The sequence below is a fragment of the Mastigoproctus giganteus genome, chromosome 3, assembly GCF_048544385.1.
Source record: "Mastigoproctus giganteus isolate SK-2022 chromosome 3, ASM4854438v1, whole genome shotgun sequence".
NCBI classification, from domain to species: domain Eukaryota; kingdom Metazoa; phylum Arthropoda; class Arachnida; order Uropygi; family Thelyphonidae; genus Mastigoproctus; species Mastigoproctus giganteus.
The window spans coordinates 245,038,054-245,065,866 of record NC_143577.1 but is presented as its reverse complement, the minus strand read 5'-3'; the positions used below and the strand labels follow the sequence as shown (position 1 = coordinate 245,065,866).

General features: G+C 36.9%; 1 protein-coding gene across 2 annotated transcripts in view; it reads left to right on the top strand.

The window, feature by feature from the left end:
• The window catches only part of Gprk1 (G protein-coupled receptor kinase 1), a 485,675-nt gene extending 461,026 nt beyond the window's left edge, over positions 1 to 24,649 (top strand). For both annotated transcript variants that reach the window (XM_090370993.1, XM_090370992.1), the window contains exons 20-21: positions 1,533 to 1,703; positions 24,022 to 24,649. In XM_090370993.1, coding sequence (XP_090227119.1) covers positions 1,533 to 1,691 — 159 coding nt within the window. In that variant the 3' untranslated portion in view covers positions 1,692 to 1,703; positions 24,022 to 24,649. The remainder of the gene's footprint in view (positions 1 to 1,532; positions 1,704 to 24,021) is intronic.
• The last annotated feature ends 3,164 nt before the right edge of the window (positions 24,650 to 27,813 follow it).

The following is a 27,813-nucleotide window of genomic DNA, read 5'->3' as shown; positions in this document are numbered from 1 at the left end:
TTTGATAAGAAGCATGACCCCATCACCACCTTCTGTTTTCCCTGTCCTTCCTAAATATGTTATATATACTACTTTCCTGGGCATCTTATTTGACCTGGTCATGGGATCACTTTAGAATTAATGCATTTAATTTGAATACAAAATGTGAATAGCCTAAAATAGCTTTACTTATTCCTTCCTTGATATATCAGTATAAAAAGTATTTCACTGGAGCATCTTGTTTTCATATGTGCCTATATTAAACTAGAATGTATGTTTCTACCACTAGTATTTGGATATGTTATAATAACATTATAGTTTTTATATAGATTTAACTTTATCAATCTTAAATACCACAGACAAGCAGCATCATTTAAATTACCTTTATTTCTAATTGTTTTTAAATTTCTCTGTTGATATAATTAATTCACCCTGACAGTTAGGCCTAACCAATATTGCAGGATATATTGAAATTTGTGTTAAGATGCACCTTTTGCAAAACTTTTCTCACTTTCTGGTTTCTTTCAACTAAAAGCCAAACTATGTTAAAAATTTTCTGTTTTTGATTTCTAAAAGTTGGTGGATTTGCATTTCACTCCAAACATCATGGTGGCTTCCATATGCTGCAGAAAGTTTTTGTTATGAAAGAGTACTACAAATGGTAATTTTGTAACATGCAGAGAAAATTCTGTAGAGTTTGATTTGCACAGAGCACCAGCAAAAAAAAATGCAATTTGGTGTTTAGTTATGCAATTATAAAAAAAAATGGATTACCTTCTCTGCTAGGGGAAAGAATGTTCTGAGAACCCATCTACACATGTCTGACAGTGGATGTAGCTAACAAATGTTATTGAAGAGTTCTAAGATACATTTATAATATCTCTCACAAAATATGGATGGAAGCTATATTGCATAGCACATTTTCCAATTTCTACTTTTGCAGTGAAAACTGCAAAGCAATTTCATTTTAAAAAATAGTTTCTTTTGCTTCAAAGATGGATGACCAGATTAGTGATGAATACAACTCAATGCACATAGGAAGAACAGCTTAGAAGAGTGGACTGCGAAGTATGACAATTTGACATCTAAGGGAGATCTAATTGAGGTGTATAAAGTGCTGAAGGGATTGAGTAAAACGAATAATGGAATAATGAACGGGTGTTCTCTCTTATAGGTGAGACAAGAACAGGGGGTTCTTGTCTTAACAAATGTAACATTTCAGGGAATAACAGACTACTAAATCTCATGAAAGTTACATATGGTCAGCTGGTCATTGAATACTGGAATAAGCTGCTTTCCAGTGTGGTAGAGGGAGGCAGAGTCTGGCTAAATTCAAAGCAAAATTGGTTGGTTACTTTGTTGGGAAAATATTAAATACTAATACTAAAATGTCTGCTGTGTACCAGGCTGCCATGATGTTTGGGGTTTTTGTTTCACATCTTTGTGACTTGCAGAGATTAGAAAAATATATGCAACAAATGATTCCATGAATAAAAAATCATTTCAAGTTAAGGTTTGCTTTCCAAGTTTAAATTATTACATCTTTGTTTCAGGATGAAATAGGGTTGAAGGAATGGCTCATATCCTTGAAGTCAACCTATAAAAACTCCTTGGAACTATTAGCCAGTATGGCAAAGAAAGCAGGAAAGATTTATGGTACTGAGACCAATAACAGAAACAACCTGGTTAGCCGTAGTACTAATGGAAATTGACATCTGTATAAGGTCAGTTTCGTTTCTTTTCTTTTTTGCTTTTGTTATCTGATTACCTAACTTGTCTTCCATTTATTATACTTCCCTTTTATTATTATTATATATATTTATCATATGCATAATTTTCATTCTTCATTATTATATTTGTGGATCTTTACTACAAACTTCATCATGGTAAATAATTGCAATCTGTTTGATCAGTAGCATAGGTAAGCTTCTGATACCAAGGGCACCGGTATCAGAAGGGCACCATTGATAGGCCATATCAGATCCGTGTCAAGCCATTTCAACACCTGAGGCTAGCTGATGAAATGATCATCAATCATCCCATCAGGATGAGAGCAGGGGGGGAGGGTGAAATTTAATTTTTGCCAGATGGCACATTTTCAGAGGGCGATTCAAGCCAACATGTATCCTTAAATCTGAGTACATACTGCATAGCAACATAGATCTATTTGCTGTCCTAATTGGTCCTTTTGAAGGGACCAATCAGGCAACTCTTCATCTGCACATGCTTGAATGCATAGCAGTTCACAATTCATGAATGGGATATCGTACATTCTACGATACTGAATAAGTTAGAAGTTATAAATAATGTGTGTATAGTGTTTTTTGTGCTTGCTATATAAAAGGTAATTGTGAATATAGTGATTTATAATGTAAATAAAATAACAAAAGCCCAGTTAATTTTAGACATGCCACCATCGTAATCCATTCGTTATATGGAAAGTTTCCTTCTTTCTACAGAAAGATTTTAAATAGGGGAATTCAAAAATTTGCTAAATATAGCATTAGCATTAGTAGAGGCATTTGATGCAAGAAAGCAAGCGTATGCAGCATCAGCCAAAAAAAAAAAAAAAAAAACCCACTTCCACTTCACCCCTCTGTTCGTTCAAAATACCTGTCCAGCTGAGCCTTAAACTTATTTAGGCTATCAACCTCCACCACAAGGGATGGGAGTCTGTTCCACCAACCAACCACCCGCTGGCTAAAGGCAAATTTCTGCACGTCTATCCTACATCTGTCTTTCCTCAATTTGAATTTATGCCCTCTCAGGTGATTTTTCTGAGCTAGAGGAAGAATCCCATCAGCATTGAGCATGCTTAAACCATTCAAGGCTTTATACACCTCTATCAGATCACCTCGCTGGTGCCTAGTCTCCAGACACTGTAATTTGCAAAACTTAAGCCTTTCTTCGTAAGAGCACCCCTTTGTTCCATTCACTAATCTTGTTGCCCTTCTTTGTACTCGTTCCAGCATCTCTACATCCTTCTTGAAATGAGGCCTCCAGACCTGTATACAGTACTCTAGGTGTGGCCTGACCATTGCCTTATACAATGGAATAATCACCTCCTTATCCCTGCTGGAAAAATTCCTGTATATCATTGACAATACTCCATGAGCTACTCTTGCAGCCCGTCTGCACTGCTCAGAGAACTTCATATCTGCCTGCACAACCACCCCCAGGTCCCTTTCATTCTCTACCACTGTCAGTGTAGTACCACAGAGTTGATACGTTGCTCTGGGGTTGCTGTTTCCCATGTGTAGTACTTTACATTTAATATAAAAAGATAAAACTCCAGTTCTTAGGTACTAGTCCATATTTTGACAAATGAACAGGAACAAAGCAGTGATTGGCAGGGGCAATGCACTGCTTACCCGCCCTCTGCACTCCTAGGTTGATATGCCTAGGGTGTTTATCCCCCCACTTGCTGCTGTTTTTAAATTGCGAACTCGATGACACAAAACAACCAGAAAGAAAATGCCTTCACAATAATCACCCAATCACAGAACTCAACCATACAATCACTCCATTCTACGGCCACGCCCAATGTGCAGAGATTTGGTTTTGTGCAGGGTATGTTTTTTATCCAACTTTAAAAGCTTATGTGCAGCTCTTCATGAATAGGCATCATTAAATAATCGAAGTTATGCAAAGCCATTAGAAAGAGACTCAGAGAGGACATAAGAAGATTTAACACAATAAATGTAGAACAAGCATTAAGGGAAAACAAAGGATTTAAATCAGCAGCTATGAGCAATAATACAGAAAGACAAATGATACTGAAACTGAAGAATAGCGATGGTGTACTTATAAACAGCAGAGAAGGCATAATTCAAATAGCAGAGGACTACTATAGAGAATTATACAAGGAGCGAGGGAATGATGCCAGCAGTGGGGAAGATGGATCGCAAATTAGCAACACATACGACATACCCAATATTCTTCCTGATAAGGTAGAACATGCATTGAAGAAAATGAAGAATCAGAAAGCCCCGGGGAAAGATGAAGTTACTGTAGAGTTATTAAAATTGGGAGGAAGAGACATAACACAAAAACTGGCGAGGCTCTTCACAAAGTGCATTAGAAAAGGTGTGACGCCTAAGCAGTGGAATAATGCAATCTTAGTTTTGTTGCATAAGAAAGGAGATAAATCAGAAATTGGAAATTATAGACCAATTAGCTTGTTCTCCCACATCTACAAGTTATTCACAAGGGTCATTACTAACAGATTAGAAAGAATACTTGATGAGAATCAACCGAAAGAGCAAGCTGGCTTTAGGACAGGATTCTCAACTATGGATCACCTTCACGTAATATCACAGCTAATGGAGAAAGCAAATGAATATAAAACACCATTATGCGTGGCATTTGTGGATTATGAAAAGGCATTTGACTCCATACAACATAAGGCAATGTTTCGGGCACTGGAAAGACTATGCACAGATACCCCACATATTATGATTTTGAAGAAAATATGTGAGAATGCTACCTCCTTTATTAGACTAGACAAAGACAATAGGAAATTTAAAATCGAGAAAGGAGTTCGACAAGGAGACACAATATCTCCGAAGCTGTTTACTGCTGACCTTGAGGAAGTTTTCAGAAAGACTGGTTTAGACTGGTTGCAGAAAGGAGTCAATATGAACGGAGAGTACCTAAACCATTTACGATTTGCAGATGACATTGTGGTCATAAGCCACGATCCCAAAGAATTAGAGGAAAATCTTAATCAGTTATGCACAGTTAGTAAGGATTTAGGACTAAAGATGAATATGGCTAAAACAAAAGTAATGATGAATAAGTATGCCACAGAAAGGGAAATAATGATTGATGGAGCAGTAATTGAAAAGGTGGAGTCATATACTTATCATACTTATCTGGAACAAGTTATTAGCTGTAATAATGATAAATGGCTGGAAGTCAAGAGAAGAATAAATTTTGGATGGATAGCATTCAGGAAATATAGTCACATACTGAAGAGCAATATCCCAGTTTTTCTGAAACGTAAAATAATGAACCAACGTATACTCTCCACCATGACTTATGGAAGTGAAACTTGGGCACTCACCAAAAGAATGGAAGAGAAGCTGAAAACTACACAGCGAAGAATGGAACGAATTATATTGGGAATCAGACTGTTAGATAAGAAGAGAAACACAGGGATTAGGCAGCAAACTCAAGTAAAGGACATTCTTATCAAAACTAAAGAACTAAAATAGTCTTGGGCAGGACACTTAGCTCGAAGACATGATGACAGATTGACTAAGAAAATAACAGAATGGTACCCAAGAGGAGCTAAAAGAAAACCTGGAAGACAAAGGCGGAAATGGATAGATGAAATTCATGAGTTTGTGGGTAGTAAATGGATGGCCAGTGCTCAAAACAGAAGGAACTGGAAAGTTGCTGGAGAGGCCTTCATCCTGCAGTGGATGATCTCACTTTCTGTACACCTCACATAATGGTTTGGCTACATCATGAGTGCTGCATATAGGTTTGAAAGCTTCATTTTAGGAAGGATGTAAATCTGTTGAAACAGTGCAGAGAAGAACAAGATTAGTCATGGACACAAAAGGGCACTCTCAACAAGAAAAACTTGAGTCCTGTCAGTTGCAGTGCCTGGAAAGTGGGTACTTGCAAGGTGACCTAACTGAAGTGTTTATGGGTTTAAATGGATTGGGTAAACTAAATGCTGATTGCATCCTTATTCTTTCTTGCACAACATACACAAGATGCATTAATTTAAATTTGATAAGCATAGTTGCGGGTTAGTTGTGAGAAAATTTCCTTTCAGCCAAAGAGTAATGCATTGTTGGAATAAGCTTCCATGTGGTATTGTGAAAGTGGGTAGTATGAATAAATTTAAAAGATTTAGACAACTTATTAAAAGAGGTGAGCAAATATAGCTTCTTGCACAGTTTGCCATTAAAAAAAGGTAAATATCCAGGTTCTTTTCTGTGACCTGATATACCTTCATCACTATCATTAATAAATGTAGAAAACAACAGTGGGCACAGCACTGAATCCATGTTGATTTCACTTCCCTTTGTCCATAGCAGTAACTTGCCCTTAGTACCACACTGCTCCAATTCGTGTAGCAGTATTTTATGTGGAACAGTATTAAAAGCTTTCGAAAATCTAAGTACCTGACATAAAAATTATTTTTTGCATCCAGTTACTTTGTTACTGCATCATAGTATCCAGTCAGATTGGCCAGAGAAGATTGCCCCTTAACAAATCCCTGCTGTAACTGCAGTATAACTTCAATCCTGTCTAGATGGTCCTGCAGTACTTCTTTCACTGGCAGCACCATTATTTTTCCTAGAACAGAAGTCAAGCTAACAGGTGTATAATTACTCATATCACTCTTTGATCATCCTTTGTAAACCCAGGGGCTCACATCTGGTGAGTATTGATATCATCATTCTTCTCTTTCTTGGTGATTCCCCTCTACTTCTCTCTCTCTCTCTCTCTCTCTCTCTCTCTCTCTCTCTCTCTCTCTCTCTCTCTCTCTCTCTCACAGGTAACTCGGGAATTTTTTTTGGCTGGTGCAGCATAAGCCTCAGGCTTCTTTGCACCACATGGCTGATAATAATAATAATAATAATAAATTGAGGATACATTTGCACCTATCCAGTCCATAGAAACCTCCCTTAAAGGATGTTTTCATAATTATGTCTAAAGGTTTGCTTACCTCCATTGCTGACTCTTTTAATCTAACTGCAGAGATCCCATCAACCCCAGGTTCCTTTTTACATTTAGCTCTAACAATTTCTCTTCTGCTTCCCACTCAATTATCACAAAATTATTTAGCTCCCTGTTAGAATTTATTGACCATCTGGAAAAATTCCTGTAGATACAAAATACTTACTCAGTTTATCAGCAATGTGAGAAAGATCATCAATAGTTAAGCCATTCATATCTAGTGGACCAATGTGATTGATCCCTTTTCTTCTAGGGTTACATAAGTAACAAAGTCTGCTGCTTTTATTTGCATTCATTTCCAGTGACTTCTCATTATTTGCCTTGCATTGCTTAACCTTGTTTGTGGTTTGATTGCAGACTAGTTTATATCTACTGTAGACTTCTGTACTACCTAATAATTTTTATGGATCCTAATTATTTTCTTCTCTGCCACAAGTCTCATCAGTTCATCTGAAATCCATTTAGGTCTTAGCCTTAAACGGCACCTTTTAGTTGGTATAAAAAGACTTAGTAGTTTCTATGATTACTTTCCTGAATGGTTCCCATTTAAGATTTACTCTTGGCAACGTTATTAGTTTTTCCCACTGCGTAGAATTTAAAAAGTCTCTGAGATCATTGTAGTCATATTTATAAAAGCAGAAACTCTTCCCTTTGCCCTTCACAGTAGTTATATTTTTAAGTAAATCCCACTGCAATCACTGGCACGTATTGGTTCTTTTATTAGAAGATTCACTGCTGATAATCAGATCAAGAGTATTGCTTTTTCTCATTGCCTGTCTAACATGCTGCTGTTGTAGAACACAGTTATGCAATAAATCTACAAAAGTCTTACTACTATGTGAATGACCAACTCACAACTTTCAGTCAATATCAAATACTGTTAGACCTAATAGGTGTCAGATGGACTGATGAGACTTGTAGCAGAGAGGAAAAATGCATGAATGCATATAAATTATTAGGCGATACAGAAGCCTATGGTAAGTATAAACTAGTCTGAAATCAAGTCACAAAGGAAGTTAGGAAATCTAAGGCAGATTATGAAAAGGCAAAAGGATGCAACAGAAAGACTTCTTTATTTATGTAAACACTAGAAGGAAGGAGATGAATCACATTGGTACACTTGATATCAGTCATTTAACTGTTCATGGTCCTTCTCAGGTTTGTGATCAACTGAATAGATATTTTTCATCTACATTCACACATGAGGAATTCTTTAGAGAAGCAGATGCCAGAAGTTTATAAAATTTTAACAGGGAGCTAAATTATTTTGAGATAACTGAGAGGAAAGTGAAAGAAGAGAAATTGTTGAAGCTAAACATAAAAAAGGCACCTGGGATAGATAGAATATATCCAATCATATTGAGGGAGACAGCAAAAGAGGTGAACAAACCCTTAGCTGTAATTATGAGAGCATCTTTAGATTTAGGACAGTCGTATACCTGGATTTCAGGAAAGCTTTTGATACTGTTGCATATAAAAATACTGCTGTACAATTGGATCACTGTGGAATAAAGGGCAGTTTACTCCTACAGATCCTGGCAACCCAAAGGTTGCGGGTTCGAATCCCGCCTCGGGCTTGGATCAAAGTACTGCAAAAACCTTGGGAGGTGCACTATGGCCACAGAAGCCGATGCGCCACCAAATACAAAAAAAAAAAAAAAAACTCCTACAGATATAGGGATGTTGTGTGGGAGAAGACATAGTGTTTATCTGTGGAAACTGCTCTTCATGGGCTAGCATTATTAGTGGAATTCTGAGGTTTCACTGTTTTGGCTCGTTGTTTTCTGTATTTATTAATAATATTAATGAAGGGATATCATGCTTAATGTCCAAGTTTGCAGATGATTCAAAGGTTGGCAAGACAGTGAACAACATTAATCAAGGTATGCTACTGCAACAAGATCTAAAAAAATTAAGCAAATAGACTAAGAAATGGCATTTGAAGTTTAACATTGACAGATGCAAGGTACTGGATATGGGTAACAGTAATTCCAGATTAACATTACCAACTGTGTGGTACTACACTCAGGGTAGTGGAAAATGAAATATACCTGGGTATAATTGTGCAGCCAAATGTGAGTTTCTCTGAGCATTGCAAACAGGCTGCTATGACGGCTTATGGAGTTTTCTCAATGATATACAGGAACTTTACTAGCAAGAATAAGGAGGTGATTATCCTATTGTACAAGGCAACGTTTATGCTGCATCTTGAATACTGCATATATATGGAGTCCTCATATATATGGAAATATATATGGAAATATGTGAATTTGCTGGAATGGATGCTTAGAAGGGCAATGAGATTTGTGATGGGAACAGAAGGTGGTCTTGCTGAGAAAGGCTTCAGTTCTGAAAATTGCAGCATCTGGAGACGTTGCACCTGTGAGGCGATCTGATTGATGTGTTTAATGCTTTGAATGGATTGAGCAAGCTCGGTGCTAATGGCATTCTTCCTCTTGCTCAGACTACACTCGAGGGGGCATAAATTCATATTGAGGAAGGAAGGTTGTAGGACAGCTATGTGGAAATTAGCCTCTAACCAGATGATGGTTGATTGTTGGAACAACTTTCATCTGTTGTTGTTGTTGTTGTTGTGGAAGTGGGTAGGTTGAATAAATTCAAGGAAGAACTAGACAAACTATTGCAGAGATCGGCAGGTTGTGTGGGAAAATTCGTTTTTATATTTATTATTATTGTTTTTTTGTTGATGCTGCGTAAGCTTGCTTTCTTGTATCATTTGTAGCCACTAATACTAATATTTGGAAAGTTAAAATCCCTAATTATAAGACAATCTGATTAACTAGCTCCTCTATTTTTCTTCACTTGTTCATGCCATTATTCCTATAATACATTCCTACTCTCGTTGTTTTTCCAATGTTTATGTCACGTTCTATTCTGAATTTCTTATTAACTGACTCAACATTGCACTAATCACCCCTGTCAGATTTTATATGCTTCTTAACTAAGAGTATAACTTCTTCCCCTTCTTCCCTGTTCATTCTTTCTGTATGCAGTGTACTCCCCATATTCAAATTCTGCATCCTTTGTCTGAGTGTTACCGTCTCCAATATCCCTACAATGTCTCCCCATAATGTCTTAACTTAGCATTAGCATCCATGCAAGTACATGTGCAACTGTTTTCACTCTTGGTAACTCTTACACAGCTGATGTGTTTGCTTGTTTCATGATACCCATCACGAAACAAGCAAATACATAAGTTGTTGAGGATTTCAAGGTCTGCTCCAGCAGACCTTGAAATCATCAACACTTTGCTTTCTAGGCTGCTGCCTGTTTCAATAGAAGCAATGCAAGAATCGCTTACACCTCTGTCTGCATCTGCTGTTAAACTGCTGCAGACAGCGGTGTGAGGTATTAGTCTGTGTATTCCCCCCCCCAAAGCTAGCAGTTTTTCAAAACACCTAATTCTACCTTGATAGCATTGACAAATATTCTTGCATCCTCTCTATTTAAGTGTATCCCAGTGCTGTTAGCTCATCTTTCCTGTTAACAAACAGAGACCACACAAAGAAAAATTCTACCCTGTGATCCTTGCACAGTCTCTGCAGGTCCAAACTGATTGACAAGTTTCTCATCATGGTATTCCCCTCTCTCATTGTGTATGGGCAGAATTGCAGATGCTCTCAATTTTAATCCTGACTTGCATTTTTTCTCAATATTGCCCTTTCTTGTTATGCAAATCCTTAGATCTCCTGCTCTTAATATCATTAGTACAGTAGGGTGTCAATAACCTGAACTAATTGGGACCGGGGGTAGTTCAGACTTCTGATTTGTTCGGATTTTTGAACTTACCAAAAATGCTGTTCTGGAGACTAAAAAAAATAGGTTTAAAAATAAAATCACTAAGTTTTACTTTACGTATTTTTATTCATAGGTAACAAAACAAATTGAACTTTCAGCCACAATAACACATATATAGGCTTTAACGAATATAATTACTTTTTTTTTTTCTGTACTATTTTTGAACTTCGTTTCTTTTTTCTCTCTCACTCTTTACAACAAGAATAGTTAAGTTGGACAGCAATCAGTTTGTTGCCCATACCAACTATCGCAGTCTCCAGCACGGCGAGTGCCTCAGCATGCGTAGGCTCAGTGTTGATGCCATTTTCTTCATCGTCATCTTAATCCATATCATTTTCAAGAGCTCCAGTTTCTTTTACACTCACAATTTTGGTTTCATTTAAAACAGAAAACCCTGTAGCATCAATATCATTTTCCCTCCATGCTCTTACATCAGGCGCCTCCATAGCCAGGTGGGAAGGAGCAGCAGTACGTAGCACACGCTTCTTGATTAGACCGGGGTTCGAGCCCGTCACCACCAAATACGGAGGATGCGGAAAGGTCAGGGAATGACCACCGCATATCCCGGAGCAATATGGTCTTAGTTGCTAATGCTCCTAAAAACTAAATAACAAACAGCTCTTACATTGCCTTCACCACAATCTTCAAACCCAGGGATTGACTGAAACAAGTTGATAATCTCATTCAATATTTGTTCCTCATCTCCTTCAGCTCAGTTCTGTTCATCTACAGTTTCCTCTGCAATAGGCCACAGTTTTTTTTTTTCCAAGCATTTTTTAAATTCTATGCAGTGAGTGATTCCCATGCGTCAGCTAACACGTAGCAGCTGTCCTTGAGACTGAGCTTTTTTGAAAAAGCTATGATGCTTTCTTCATTGCTTTCTGCTAAAAGTAAACGATGCAAGGCTTGTTTTTTGTAGATTCTCCTCAACTTTTCGTTGACATCCTGGTCCATCAGTTGGAGGAATGCAGTAATGTGTGATGGTAAAAACATGACTTTGGATCTGACACACTAGGCTACAAGTTATCAATCATAAGATATGATATTCATGCTGAAATCAATAACAGAAGCTGCTCTCTGAATATTAAGTCATAACTTACTAAATCCTTAGCTAAATTTAAAAATATGCTAATGAACATGGCTAGGACTATTAAAACTAGAATTGGAGAGAAGAAACTAGAGGATAGGAGTCAAAGGTTTGGTTATAAATGGCTGTTGCTCTTACTGGACTATGGTCTTTGAGTGGAGTTACATTTAGCATTTAACATGGTGTCTTGTTGTTTCTGATATTTGTTAATGAAAATGATGAAGGCATTGCAAGCATTGATTGCAAAGTTTGTTGTTGATAAAAATGTTGGGTATGTGGTAAGCAGCAGTTACCAAGATATGCTGCTTTAACACACCTAGATGAGTATTCATTTGGTCTGAAAAATAGAAGTTAAATTACAATATTGGAAACATAAGGTTTTACATTCGAGCAATGGTCATTCCAGATTGTTATTACTTAAGAAGCAGAAAACTTAAGGCATTCGACACTGAAAAAGACCTAGGAATAATTGTATGAACTATTGGTTAACCATATCTTGAGCATTGTGTTCAGGTTTGGACTCCCCCATTCCAATCCATTTTAGAAAGGATTGGAAATTGGAAAATAGATTTCCAAATCTATTGGAAATGGTATAGCAAAGAGTAGCAGTGTTATTTACTGTTATGAAGAAGCATTCCTATAAAAAATAAATTTGGTTTTTGTGATTATTTATTATTATTGAAAAGAAGCTATTGCAAAATCTCGAGACCAGAAGTCTGTGCTGTAACAACAATATCACCTTTTGTACCCTTAAAAGATGATAATTGCTATACAGTATAAAGAGCTCAATTCAGATATTTAAAGCTGAAAGGTTTTAGTAAATCAAATAATTGAAATGCTTTTTTCTGTTGTAGATAGCACAAACTAGAGGACATGCATTTAAATTAAGGAAAAACTGGATATAAAATATTCTTTTTACACCAGAGGATTATTAACTGTTGATTTAAATTGCCATCTAATATTTTAAGAACTGGAGAGCTTATGTTAATTTAAGAAAGGTTTGAACAGAACTTGGATTGAACCAGGTTCTATCTAACCCTTTATTATTATTAATTATTTATTTTTTGTTACTGATTTTTTTTGAAAAGTAGTTTCAAAGAAAATTTATTTTAAAGAAAATTGTGTAGTGGAAAAAATTACTACATAATTTTTGCATCTGTAAAAGAAATTATTTAAATTTAAGGAAGATTAGATAGATACTTTAGCATTAGAATTAGTAGAGGAACTTGATGCAAGAAAGCAAGTTTATACAGCATCAGCCAAAAAAAAACCCATTCCCACTTCATTCATTCCAAATGTTTGTCTATTTCTGCCTTGAATCTATTTAAGCTATCAACTTCCACAACAGATGGAAGTTTGTTCCAACAATCAACTAGCCGCTGGCTAAAGGCAAACTTCCACACACCTATTCTACAGCTGTGTTTTCGCAGTTTGAATCTATGCCCCCTCAGGTGTGTTATCTGAGCAAGAGGAAGAATCCCATCAGCATTGAGCCTTATACACATCAATCAGATCACCTCACAGGTGCCTAGTCTCCAGAAGCTGCAATTTGCAGAACTTAAGCCTTTCTTCATAACAACATCCCTTTGTTCCCTTCACCAGTCTTGTTACCCTTCTCTATACTTGTTCTAGCAACTCTACATCCTTCTTAAAATGAGGCTTCCAGACCTGTATGCAGTACTCAAGGTGTGGCCTGATCATTGCCTTATACAAGGTGATGATCACCTCCTTAACCCTGCTCACAAAATTCCTGTATATCGTTGACAAGACCCCATGACCTATGCTGGCAGCTTGTCTGCACTATTAGAAAACTTCATATCTGATTGCACAATTACCTCCAGGTCTCTTTCCACTACCCTGAGTGTAACACTACATGATGTCCATTTTCACTTGCAGTCTGCCAAACCCCTATCTAAGTTTTCTGACAGAATCTCAGTTATCGGTTGATTCAACTACTGCTCATCTCAGTTGCCCAAATTATTCACTGTACGATTCCTTTCACCTTAAAGGTGGTACTTGTGCATATGTCTGTTCCGACATTCCCTGTCAGAGACTTGGTCATTTGGAGTCTCCTCTTTTCGATCTTCTCTGGCTTAAAATCTCTCTACTTCATTTTGTCAAATTCATCTGTTGTCTCTACTGTTCTCCCAACTCCAGTAATCACTTGGAGCTCTTTGACTTCCTCTCTTTGCAACTTGACCTTCTCCAGTCCAACTTTCCTAACTGTGAGGTAATTTTCCTTGGTAATTTTAATGTTCACAACTTCAGCTGGCTTCCGTTTTCTAGTCACACCTACCCAGCTGGTCAAGATGCTGAGGCTTTTGCAATTATTAACGACCTTGCACAGATTGTTCATTTACCTACAAGAATTCCTAATCATACAGCCAATACGCTCGATCTTTTTCTCACAAACAACCCTTCTAAGTACACGGTCGATGTGAGAGGTCCTTTAGGCACTTCAGATTACAACTTGGTGATTGTATCTTCTCCAATGGTACCTTTATCTCATGGCTATTCCCAACCTCATGTTGTTTGGTATTACAAGAATGCAAAATTGGATGACCTGCGAGATTTCTTTTCTTCTTTTCCTTGGTCGGATCCTTGGTCATTTTACTGTTTCAAAACTTCTGATGTCAATGTTTGCTCAGATCGTTTCAGTGAAATTATTCTTGCAGGAATGGAATCCTTTATCCCACACTCCGCTTTAAAATCTCGTCCCTTATCTAAACCTTGGTTTTCCAATAAATGTGCTAAGGCTGTTCAAGAGAAGAACGTTGAATATTGTAATTGGCTTGTTTCTAATTCTTCAGCTTCGTTTTCTGCCTACACCAAAGCTTGCAACAATTGTAAAGCAGTTATTAATCAGTCCAAACTAGAGTTTGAACAGGCTAAGAGTAGAAAACTTGCTTCTTGCCCTAATGGTAGCCGAGCATTCTGGTCTCTTGCCAAAGCTATTGGCTGCAACTTTTGCCCATCTCTGCTCCCACCTCTGTCCAAACCAGATGGTTCTGTTGTCACTTGAGCCAAGGATAAAGCTGACCTGCTAGCATCCCATTTTTCTTCCAGCTCATGTATTAATGATCTTGGTAAAACACCTCCCACCATTCCCAACACGCTCCATTCAATGCCTCCTGTGGTCTTCCGTCAAGAGGATATCAGAAGGATTTTGATGAATCTTGATGCTAAGAAAGCTCCAGGTCCTGATGGTATTTCTCCACTTGTTCTCAAAACCTGTGCTCCTGAACTTACTCCTGTTCTTTGCCGCCTTTTTTCACTTTCTTATTCCAAAGGTGTTTTTCCTTCTGCTTGGAAATTTGCTCATATCCAGCCAGTTCCTAAAAAGGGTGACAAATCCCTGCCATCCAATAATCGTCCCATTGCAATTACTTCTACTCTTTCTAAAGTAATGGAGAAATCAATTAACCGCCAACTCTTAAACTACCTAGAAACCTTCTGTCTGATCAACGATCGCCAGTATGGATTCCATCAGTGTCAATCCACTAGTGATATTCTGGCTTATGTTACCCATTTGTGTACAAATTCAATGGAAAAGTTCGGTGAAACACAAGCAGTTGCTCTTGACATATCAAAGGTTTTGATCATGTTTGGCATAAAGGTCTTCTAAACAAGCTTCCATCTTATGGTTTTCCAACTGTTTCTTTTTAATCGGTTATCCAGTTTTCTCTCTGATCGCTCACTGAGGGTGATGGTAGATGGCTCTCTGTCGTCTAACTTCTCCACTAATGCCGGTGTCCCCCAAGGTTCAGTTCTTTCTCTCACTCTTTTCCGCTTGTATATTAATGATCTTCTTCCATTGACTGGAAATCCTATCCATAGTTTTGCCGATGATAGCACATTGCATCCCACTTTCCATTTTGAGAAACCTTGCCCCGCTCAATCAGCTTCAACTTATCGAATATCTGCTACCAATTCCTTAAATGCGGATCTCCAGGTAATTCTGCAGTGGAGCAAAGACAACTTAGTTGATTTCAATCCTTCTAAAACTCAGTCTTGTCTTATATCTTGCAAAACGGATTCTTCTGCTCCTATGCTTATCTTTGGTGGCACTCCGATTTCTAGGCAAAATGATATATCTCTTTTGGGGATTACCCTGACTTCTAATTGCTCTTGGCACAAGCACATTACAAATATTGCTTCCTCTGCATCTAAAAAACTTGGTTTTATCTTTCGCTCTCAGCGTTACTTTTCTTCCAGACAGCTGTTCACTCTGTACAAATCGCAAATCAGCCCTACCATGGAATATTGTACCCACATCTGGGGTGGTGTCCCCAAAACCTCTCTCTCAGGCTTCTTGATTCCATTCAGAAGACAGCAATTAGGTTAATTAATGGTTCATCTCTAACAGTCTCTCCACTCGCTGTCTCATAGATGTACTGTTTCTGCTGCATGCCTCTTCTACAGATATTTCCATGGGAACTGTTCTTCTGAATTGGCTTCTATAATTCTCGCTCTCTCTTTCAAAACAGTCCGAACACATGCTGCCACCAGCCAACATCCATTTACTGTCCAACTTCAAACTCACAGAACCAACTTTTCCTCTTCCTTGTTTATTCATTCAACTGCCGTTTTATGGAACAACCTTCCTTTATATGTAAAACCTGAAAATTAAAATCTACAGATGTTAAAGTCCAATGACAACAAATATCTTCTTTCGTCTTCTCAACCTCCAACCCAAGCATGGTACTAAGTACTATAGGTTCTAATACCTTTTGTGTTTGGGGTTTACATTAAAAAAAAAAAAAAAAATTATTTATGGGCTTGGCACACCCAGGGTCCTGAGCTGGATATCATCATTTTTTTTCTTTCTTGGTGATTCTCTTCTACTTTTTTCTCTCTCTCTCTCTCTCTCTCTCTCTCTCTCTCTCTCTCTCTCTCAGGGTAACTCGGGAATTTTTTTTTTTTTTAATTTAATTTTTTTTTTGTCTGGTGCAGCATAAGCCTCAGTCTTCCTTGCACCATATAGCAAATAATAATAATCTCAACCAGCTGGTTCAGTGTGACTAGAAAACAGAAATTAGGAAAGTTGGACTGGAAAAAGTCTAGTTGCAAAGAGAAGAAGTCAAAGAGCTCCAAGTGATTACTGGAGTTGGGAGAACGGTAGAGGCAACAGATGAATTTGACGCAATGAGGTAGAGAGATTTTAAGCCAGAGAAGATCGAAGAGAGGAGATTCCAAATTACCATTTCTCTGACAGGGAATATCAGAACTGACATATGCACAAGTACCACCTTTGAGGCGAAAGGAATCGTACAGTGAATAATTTGGGCAGCTGAGATGAGCAATAGTTGAATTAACTGATAACTGAGATTCTGTGAGAAAAATACATGGGGTTTGGCAGACTGCAAGTGGAAATGGACATCGTTGAGATTAGAATTGAGACCACATATATTTGTGAAATGAACTAGGAAGTGTTTGGGAGGTTTAGATCTTTTCGCAGATAAATTTACTCTATTAATTTGACAATTCATGGTGTATTCAATAGTAAGAAAAAGTGGGTGGGACATGCTGTATGAAGTAATGAAATTTTTGGATATGGCGTACACATTGTAAGAATATACCCAGATCCTTGACATAACATGGCCTCGACATGCTCCCCCCGCATACACACTACTTGGCCTTCCTCCAGTCACTATCTCGCAGCGTAGAGGTAGTATGATTATACACTAGCTGATCTGGAAGCCTCCTAGAGAGGTACCAATAGGTTTGGTCCAGTGTACTAATTAGTGGCCACCCTGCGAACACCATTTTAGAGCTGTACCCTCGACATGTAAGGAAGATTGGATCTCGCCATGATGTTCATCATAACCTCAAAAGTCATCAGTCATACTGGACATGATGGAAGAAATGGGGAAGGGTTGACTGGAACTTAGCTCTGGAGACTAAACATGGGTTCCACCACTTCAAGCCACCAATAAGCAAAGTAGTGGTATTGCACCAGTTGATGAGAGTCATCTACCACCTAATATTGCCTGGTAACACAGAGGGGCAACATTCCTCCATGTGGTGTGGGCGCCACACCTCGACCCCTTCTTAATTTGGTTCATACCTGGGTGGTCACCCACAGTGTGCTTGTGCATGGAGGTTATACCCAGGATTACTAAAAGTCCCACCATCGTGAAGGTGCATGCAGAGGATTGGGCTGTCACAGACCATCCGGACTTCACCGAAATTGGGTCTACTTGACTTGAATGTCACCTGAATATCTGTTCCATCAGCGTTTTAGACTCCCAGGTAGCTAGTACAGCTTGTCTGGCATATCTGAGAGAACGTCTGTGACATCCTCAAGGACCAACTTGCCTTTAATTCTGTACTGCTCCAATTTGTACACTTGTCTTCCATGTGCAACAGTATCAAAAGCTTTCCTGAAATCCAAGTATATGATATCAAAATTATTTTTTGCATCCAGTTCCTTTGTGACCACATCATAGTATCTGATCAGATTGGTTAGACAAGACTTACCCCTTGACAAACCCGTGCTGTGTCTGAAGTATTACTGCTGTCTTGCCTAGATGATCGTGCAGTGATTCTTTAAAAAGTGACTCCATTATTTTCCCTGGAACAGAAGTCAAACTAACAGGTCTGTAATTACTCGTGTCACCGTTTGATCCCCCTTTGTGAAGTGGAGATACATTTGCACATATCCAGTCTGTGGGGACTTCCCCCAACTCCAAGGATGATTTCATAATTATGACTAAGGGTTTGCTTACTTCCTTTGCTGCCTCCTTTAATATAACTGAATAGATCCCATCCACCCCAGGTGGATTTCTTATGTTTATCTTCAATAATTTCTCTCCACTTTGCTCTCAGTTATTACAAAATCATTTAACTCCCTGTTAGAGGTTGATAAACATCTGGCCCTCTCCTCCTTGAATAACTCCTCATGTGTGATTGCAGATGCAAAAAATTCTCCTTTAGTTTGGCAACTGTCTGAGAATGATCATCTACAAGAAACCATTCATATCAAGTGGACCAATCTGATTCATCCCCTTCCTTTTAGAGTTTATATAAGTAAAGAAGTCTTTGCTTGCTGTTTTTCTTTGCATCCTTTGCCAAAGATTTTTCATAATCTGCCTTCGCTTGATTAACCTCCTTTGTTACTTGATTACAGACTGGCTTGTATCTGCAATAGGCTTCTGTATCGCCTGACAATTTATGTGCATCCCATGCATTTTTCTTCTCTGCCACGAGTCTCATTAGTTCATCTGACATCCATTTGGGCCTGAACCTAGAGCAGTATTTCTTAGTTGGAACAAACAGTCTAGCAGCTTCCAAAATTACTTCTTTAAAGACTGGCTATTGGTAACATCATCAGTTAATCCCACTGTACAGAACCTAAAAAATCTCTGAGACCACTGTAGTCACCTTTGCGAAAGCAAAAACCCTTTCCTTTACCTCTGATGGTAGTTATTTCTTTAAGAAAGTCCCACATCAGTACACTCTGATCACTGCCACTTAGTGGTTCCTTTATCTGTAAATTCTTATTGCATGAATAATCATTGCTGATAATCAGATCGAGAGTATTACTCCTTGTTGCCTTTCTAACATGCTGCTGTAGAAAACAATTCAATAAATCCACAAAAGCCTTGATAGTGTGCAAGTGACCAATTCACAAGTTCCATTCTATATCTGGGAAGTTAAAATTCCCCATTATAAGACACTCTGATTTACTGGCCCACTCTATTTCTCTGTATAATTGTTCATTGTACTCATCAGAGTCATTAGGCCTATAACAAACTCCTACCCTCATTTTTGCTTTCCCAGTGCTTATGTCACACCAAACTGATTCAACATTGCACTGTCCACCCATATCAACTGCATGCACTTCCTTAGATTTTGTGTTTCTTAACTAACAGCATAATCCCTCCTCCCTTCCTATCCTGTCTATCCTTTCTGTACACGTTGTACTCCCCAAATTCCAATTCTGCATCCCTTATATCTGAGTGGCATCATATCTCTGATAACCCAACAATGTCTGCCTTGGATGTCTTAACCAGCACTTAAAATTCATCAAATTTATTTACTATACTCCTAGCATTGGTGTACATACAAGTATACATGCACCTGTTCTTACTCTTAGTTACTCTAACACAGCCCATGTATTTATTGTTTCATGACCCCCAGAGTTCCAGAAATCCGCAGCATCTGACTTTCCGGGCTGCTGCTCATTCCAATAGAAGCAGTGCAAGAATCATCTCCACCTCTGCCTGCAGCTACTGTTAATCTATTAGTCTGTGAATTCCCCCAAGCTAGCAGTTTTCTGAACCACCTAGCATTGCCTCGATAGCATCAGCAAATATTCTTGCACCCTTGCTATTTAAGTGTATCCCATCCCTGTAGAAGCAATCTTTCCTGTTAACAAGAACAGACCATGCCGAGAAAAATTCTACCCCATGAGCCCTGCACAGTCTTTCCAGGGCCGAATTGATTGACAAGGCTCTCATCGTATACTCCATCTTACCGTGTCTGGGCAGGATTGCAGACAATTTCAAATTTAACCCTAACTCGCAACTTTTTTTCAGCATTCACCTGTACTTGCTTAGTAAATCTGCAGATCTCCTACACTTAATGTCATTTAGTGCCAATGTGTACAATGATATCACCTTTTGTGCCCTTAAAAGATGATATCTGCTTGCTGTTTGGTTTTTAGGAGCATTAGCAACTAAGGCCATATTGCTCCGGGATATGCGGTGGTCATTCCCTGACCCTTACGCATCCTCCATATTTGGTGGCGACGGGCTCGAACCCCGGTCTAATCAAGAAGCGTGTGCTATGCACTGCTGCTCCTTCCCACCTGGCTACGGAGGCGCCTTGATATCTGCTCTACAACGTCATCAACTTTTGCCCCTGGCAGGTATATCCTGGTCCTATTCCACCTATCCTTTTTGCACAATATATTTTCCATATCCCTGACAATTGAGTCACCAACAATAGCTTGCTCCTGTGGGACCAATGCATTCTGCCCTGAAGGTTGCTGCTGTGCTGCCTGGTACATAAGATTGTGCTTTGGCATTGAATTGGGCAGCTGAAAACTTGACGGGCTCCCCATTTTAATTACTTCAAGGGCATCCACACAACTCGTCAAGCTCTCATAGACGCCCATCAGAACACTGAGTGGGCACCTAATATCTTCACATTCTCTTCACCTAGCAAATGAAATATACTTGAATGAAATATATCAATATTATGAAAACAACTGTTGCAGGATATATAGCCAAATTTGTCTTTAGCTTTTACTATGCTTTGCCTCCTTGCACCATTTCATTTATGCATTTGTTGAAAAGAACTATTGGTGGATATTGTACAAACTGAATTTAAAAGAAGCATACCCTTGGAGTTCTAAAAAAAAGTGTAAAAAAACTAACATCTTTTAAATATTGGTGCACACTGTTATGCAGTTTACTAACACATGAAGTATTTAATGTCTGAAATGGATTCAGTAAAATTAAATGTTGATGGCATCCTAACTCTTGCTTGGATAACACATAAAGGGACATAAATTGAAAAAGGATGGTTGTAGGACAGATGTGTGAAAATTTGTTTCATACCAGAGAATGATTGATTTGGAACAAACTTCCATTTTCATGTGATGGTGGGTGGGTTGAATAAATTAAGGAAGATGAATTAGATAAATTATCAGACGGCATGAATATACAATGTGGTGCTTGCTTTTTTTTTTTTTTTTTTTTTTTTTTGCCTGATTCTGTATGAGTTGGCTTCCTTGCATCATCGCCACTACTAATACTTTTATAGTGAATTCACTAATATAATGAAGCATCATGGTCTGAGTTGCTTTTTTATTAATCCAATCCACAACAACCAACTCTTTGCCATTTGGCTCAGTATACTATCAGCCAGTTGGAATATTAAAACTTAAATTACAAAGTTTATTATTAAGATGTATATTAAAGAAAATGGATAATGTCCATCTTCTTTAATATACAAGAACTTTGAACTTTACCGTGAAATTGTACACAGATCTACATTTTTATGAGTAGACTCCTTTGGAGTATGTAAATAGATCTGTATTTTGAAGGTAATTTTAATAGTGCATTTTTTAGTGCATTCTGCCATCTCTTATCTGTGTTTCCAACTAGTAGTAGACATATTTAATAGATGGCAGCACAAAAATAGCATAGCATTAAAAATTTGAGGAATAGATTGTACCTGTAGCCATCTAATCACTTTTCTGATGTGGATTCTCAAAAGTTGAAATTCTGTGAAATTCGCATCAGAATTTGATGAAATCGAATCAAGTGATACGCAAACACCTGTAGAGGATATTATTACATAAAAAAGTAATGAAGAGTTCTTTTTTGCAATTTTTTTATTTTATTTATTTTTATTTGATTTTTGATAGTATTTTACTTTAACGTTGAGAAATCAAGTGAAATTTTTAAAAATTCATATTTAATGGTGTTTGTGGGGTCCCAGGAGTATATTTAGAATTGTGTCACTTTGTATATTTATGTGCAAAGTTTTAAATTATACTAAGAAAACTGTGACTACATTTGGAAAACTTATTTGTGAAATGTTGTTGTTTGTTTGTTTTTGGTTTTTAGGAGCATTAGCAACTAAGGCCATATTGCTCCGGGATATGCGGTGGTCATTCCCTGACCTTTCCGCATCTTCCGTATTTGGTGGTGATGGGCACAAACTCCTGTCTAATCAAGAAGTGTGTGTGCTACGCACTGCTGCTCCTTCCCACCTGGCTACGGAGGCGCCTTGTGAAATGGTTAATGCAAATTATGCATTTGCTTTTCTTCAGAATCATGAATTTTTACATAGTTCATATTTTCTGTAATTGTAATTTTATCAAATAAAATGTAATTTTATTTGATAAATATGATTTATTAAAGCAAGTTAACAGGCAAACAGTCAAACTAATATCAGTTATCAGGTTGGTCTTTAGGTGTTTTTGTGACACTAACAGCAAGATTATAATCACTTAAAAAGCAGAGGAGAAAACATCCACAAAATGTATGATTTTTATACTCTATTAGTAATATACTATTAATAATAAACAGATTCTAAACTTTACACAGATGAATTGTTTTCATTTCAAGTGCAGTGCATGCTGCTTATTGTAATCATGGATAATGGTATCACTTTTCTGAATGGACATATACGAATACATAGAAAAGCAGTTATTATTATTATTATTATTATTATTATTATTAGCCATATGGTGCAAGGAAGCCTGAGGCTTATGCAGCAGCAGCCTAAAAAAAAAAAAAATTCTGGATTACCCCGAGAGAGAGAGAGAAGTAGAAGGGAATCACCAAGAAATAGAAGAATGATGATATTCAGCTCAGGACCCTGGGTGTGCCAAGCCCATACTCACCAGATGTGAGCCCCATCAGCCTTTGGTTTCTGTTACAGCTTTTTTTTTTTTTTTTTTTTGCTATATTGTAGTTTATGTATGTGTAGAAGTGACACATTGTGTAGCTAATTACTGGTTCAGTATTAGTATTTAGTATTATAATGGCTAAATGATTCAAGGAAGTGGATTCAAGGATTCAATAATTCATACCTTCCCCATCAGCAAAAAAATGCTGTTCAGTTCTGCTTTGAACTTTACCAAACTATCAACCTCGACCCTATTTCAGATAATTAATTCCAATGATTTATGACACATTGCTCAAAGGTGAACCTCATGAATTTTAGCCCTCTGTTACTCCCCAAAATTTTATATGTCCCCTGATTCTTTTCTGTTTGCCAGTGAAAATATCTCTCTCTCATTCATTTTACTAATTCCCTTCAGGGCCTTATACACTTCTCTCACCTCTAAGCTGCCTAGTTGCCAAACTTTGCAATCCATACTTTCTAAGCTGTTCTGTGTATGGACGTTGATTAGCAGTCCTCACCAATTTAGTTAATCTTCTCTGACCCCTTTCTAAAAGTTCTGTCTTTCTTCTAGAAAGGCAGATTTTGCTTTGTGTAGTTCATATGGTTGTCGGTGTCATTACTCCATGAAAGAAAGTACTGTATCTCTACTCCTACTAGTCTGACTGTTTTACAGTAGAGCATTAACCCTTTTCTAATAGTTGATTTTAATATTTTCTTTATTTGTTTTTAATGGTTTGTATGGATGGTCAGAAACATTGTGACAGTTACATTTTTATCGATAACTTTCAATATTTCAAAGAAATAGTGAACAGTGTTTCTTTCTATACATGTGCACTTTTTTATGTACACATTTCTGCTCTGCATCAATAAACAACACTGAATAGATGCATTATTATTATCACTTTAGCTAAGTCCTGAAGTGATCACATTAAGTGGCAATTGCTGTATTATTAAATTGCTGAAATAGTATACTTTGCTATTTAAAACAAGTGCTTAAGTTAATTTTAATGGTAATAAATGAATTGTGTTATGAATGCTAATTTTTTTTTATTTCCTCTCCTCTCTTTTAGGAGGTATACTGCCAGGAGGCTTGAGTTGCCACACCTTTTGCTCACTTTGGCAGACTGCTGTCCCTCCTGGAGCATGACCAATCACATCATCCTCTTTCCCCCAGTATAAAACTGGTGGGTAGAGGGGGAGGGCATGCAGACTTAATTTTAATAAATGAACTGAGAAGAAATGGACTCAGATGCCTAACGTCAGACAGACCATACAAAGTAGCCAACGTCTAGTTCTGGCTCCGCTTCTCCTCCCACAACCTGTAGATAGTGAATAGAGCTGCCCCTCTGTGTGTGCATGTTTGTATATGTGTAAAGTGTTTTAAATTCCTCTCCTTGTCAAGAACTGGAGTGACACCCCAATCATTAATGGGGACACAGGGCAAAGCATCATCACCATGCACTTGGATCCTGATAAACTGTGACAGCCATCCCGGTATATTTTGTGGGTTTCTTCTATTGGACCCAAAGTCAGCTGGTCTGATATGTATATGAGAGCAAGAAATAGCTATTTAAATGTTTACCCAACATACTGTGTAATTTATTTTGTAATCGTAGCAATTGTGGTGTGAGTCCAAGTCTTGCACAAATCTCGGCATGTGTAAGGGGGAAAAAATAAATAAAAAATAAGAATGGTGAAAGGAAAAGAATTTTAAATTAATCATCAGCTGCTAAAAAGTGTAAACAAATGTGTTTTTTTAATATAATTGGTTGTTGGATTGCTTCTATAAACTGATTATTGGAGGTAAGACAACTGTTTTTACTGTACATTATTATTGTGGGTGTCTGTGGGGGGGGGGGGCATTGTTACATTGCTTTTACATTTCAGGGGATGATGGTTGAAACTTGTAAATAATGTAGCATTATAGACATTTTGTTTCTTGTTTAAATCTTGCCATGTACTGTGCTGTAGTACTCCAGTGGATCATATTAACAACTGAGATTGGTGCATGACTTAATTCAACTGAAAATCCCATCCTTCTCTTTGTGCAGCTTCTTGTTGCATTCATGTTTTATGGAAATACTGTGTTGTCATTTAAACAAGTGATATATTACAGTCTACAGATGCCAAAAGATTTTTCCACATAACTATTGCCAAACAGTTCCCTAGCAGCCTAAGGATATCATGCTCATTTAACTGGCATTTCTATTTCCTGTCAATATGTTCTCTTATTATTATTATTTATTTATTTTGTCCATAAAAGTAAAGAGATGGGAATGCTGTCATCTGTTGTCCTCATTGTGGCCAAAGTTTTCAAAAAATTTGAAAAATCCCTCTTGCAATAACTCATCCATAGTTTTGTGCTCACAAAATATTGCTGGAACAAATGTTATTCATCTTCCTCTCTTATGTTGTTATAGAGGAAGCATAAAGTGAGCATTTATGGCTTTGGATATCAGGTTATTATTTATGAACAAAGTTAAACTGGCCTCTGTTTTGTAGAGAAATGCTACCTAAAATATTTATTATTTTATTTTATTTTTTTTTTTTTTGTATGAAAATTTTTAATACTCTTTTGCAGTTTAGGTTTTAACAATTTATTGTGGTTAAAGTTATGAAGCAGTTTATTCTAGCTCAGTTATAGGTGCATATTTTTAATTTCAGGAAATAACTTAAATACAGGGTATCTCAAAAAAAATAGTATACATTATCTAATAAATCCTGTTTATATATATATATTAAATAATTCAGAATGCTGATATTTCAAGTGGGAAGAAGTAATGATTTTCTTAACATAGTCCTGTTGGTCAAATTATTCATTGTAAACATCCAGGCACTGTTGAGCAAATGCATAGCTCCTCAATTTTTCCTGAATTCTTAAAAGTTTACGGAAATTTAACAATACTTTGTATACTTTTGGTGTTCCCTACAAGTCAAAGTCTGCTAGTGTTAAATCAGAATCAGTTTTGTGCTCATTATCTTTGTCATGCTCTTTGGTATTCAAGAGCAGCAGCAATCCTTTTAGCAAATGGATACTATCCATCACTATCAGAACACCATCTGTCTTAATGGGAAAAAAACATTGAGGTAGTTTCTAATATTGCCAGCAGAAATGTAGGTTGTTCTGGCTTGTTGGTGATGTATCTCTTTATTCTAGTACAGTTGCTAAATGGAAAATACAATAGATGATACAAGTATATTCTTCAGGTATTTGGGCACAGTTTATCCTTCCCTCTAGGAAAACAGGCCCATGGTACCTTAGGACACATCAAACCATACTATCAGTCATGGCAGATTCACTGCCTTGTCCATAATTACTAAGATTCTCAAGGGCCATTACAACTGTTATACAAATTGACAGTTGGACTGAGCTTGAAAGGGGCCTCATTAGACCAGTACAATCATGTCTGCAAACTGTGCATCTTTGTTACTTCATAAAAATTGCATTCTAAACAAAATCCAAAGAATCAGTATCATCTTCACTTTCATTATATAACAGTTGTGGCTATGGTTCTTGTCTTTTTATCAGTTTTATGGCTTAATTGCATATTTCCTTCTCTACATTTTCCTCACACATTTTCAGACATCCAGTCTACCACTTCAGAATCATTTTACATTGCATTATGGTCAAGTGAGCTTGTGCTATTTTGCACTATACACTGCCTTGTGGGTAGCAGTTGCCTGATGATGTGTGATAATTCCATTACATGGTAACATTATTTGTTTATCTGTTGGGTAAATGTTGCATTTAAGCATTATTATCACTCTCTGAATTTTTTTAAAATTAAAGTTTGTATACATTTTTGAGGCATTCTGTATAAAATATAACTATCTTTTCAGGTTTATATTTATTTAAGAATAATGTGATTTATTTAACTAAAGACATACCTCATGTTTATATAGCATGTTGGACAGGTTGTTTTTTGGAAAGCTTTCAAAAGAAAAATATATATGTGTGTAGTAAAATAATTTTTATATTTTATTTTAAAATGCATTGGTGTCCTGCAAATTCCATTAACCCATCCATGGCACTAGAATACTGAAAGTTTCAACAGCCTTTCCTGTTTGGGATTGCCATTTAAAAAAAGAAAATCTAATGGTTTATAAATATTTGTTTTGACATTAATGGCAACTAATGTAAAATAGTATAAATCTTTCTGTTTGAAATTATATTTCATAATTGTTAAGATTTTGGTATGAGTATTTTAATGAAAGTTTTTCTATATTGTCGACACAGGCTTTTACTCTTTTTATATTATATTTGAATTTGAGCATCATCATTTTGATTTAAACATTATAATTTATTATAATTAATGAAACATTGTTGTATTTTATTATTATTTGCATATGAACCACAGTTACATATATATATATATATATATATATCATGGTAAAAGACAAAAGTTGTGGTCACTAATTTATCTCTCTCTCTCTTTCCTTGTAACTTGATGGTTATTAATTACTCTTGAGTGATGATATACAAAGCTAGAAAAAGTGATTTTTATAAGGAAAGAAAAAGTGTTATATGTCATGATACGTAAACATACCACGCAGTGGTTCTCTTTTAGTTAATTCACCATTTTAAAGGATTAGTGCTGCTTCTAAAATTTAGGTTTATAATATAGCATAGTTAATGCTCTATTATTAATAATGTTTAATATTTTTACATTTGTAACTATGAAATAAAACTCTTATAAAAGATTTGGTATGAAAAATATGCCAACCATGGAAGAATTCTGGCTCCATGAAACTAATATTTTGCCTAGAGAACTTCAGTGGCAACTAACTTTAATTTTAATGCCTTGCAACTATGTACAAATGCAAGATTTTGATTTATGATTGCAATTTAAATTTGAATTTAT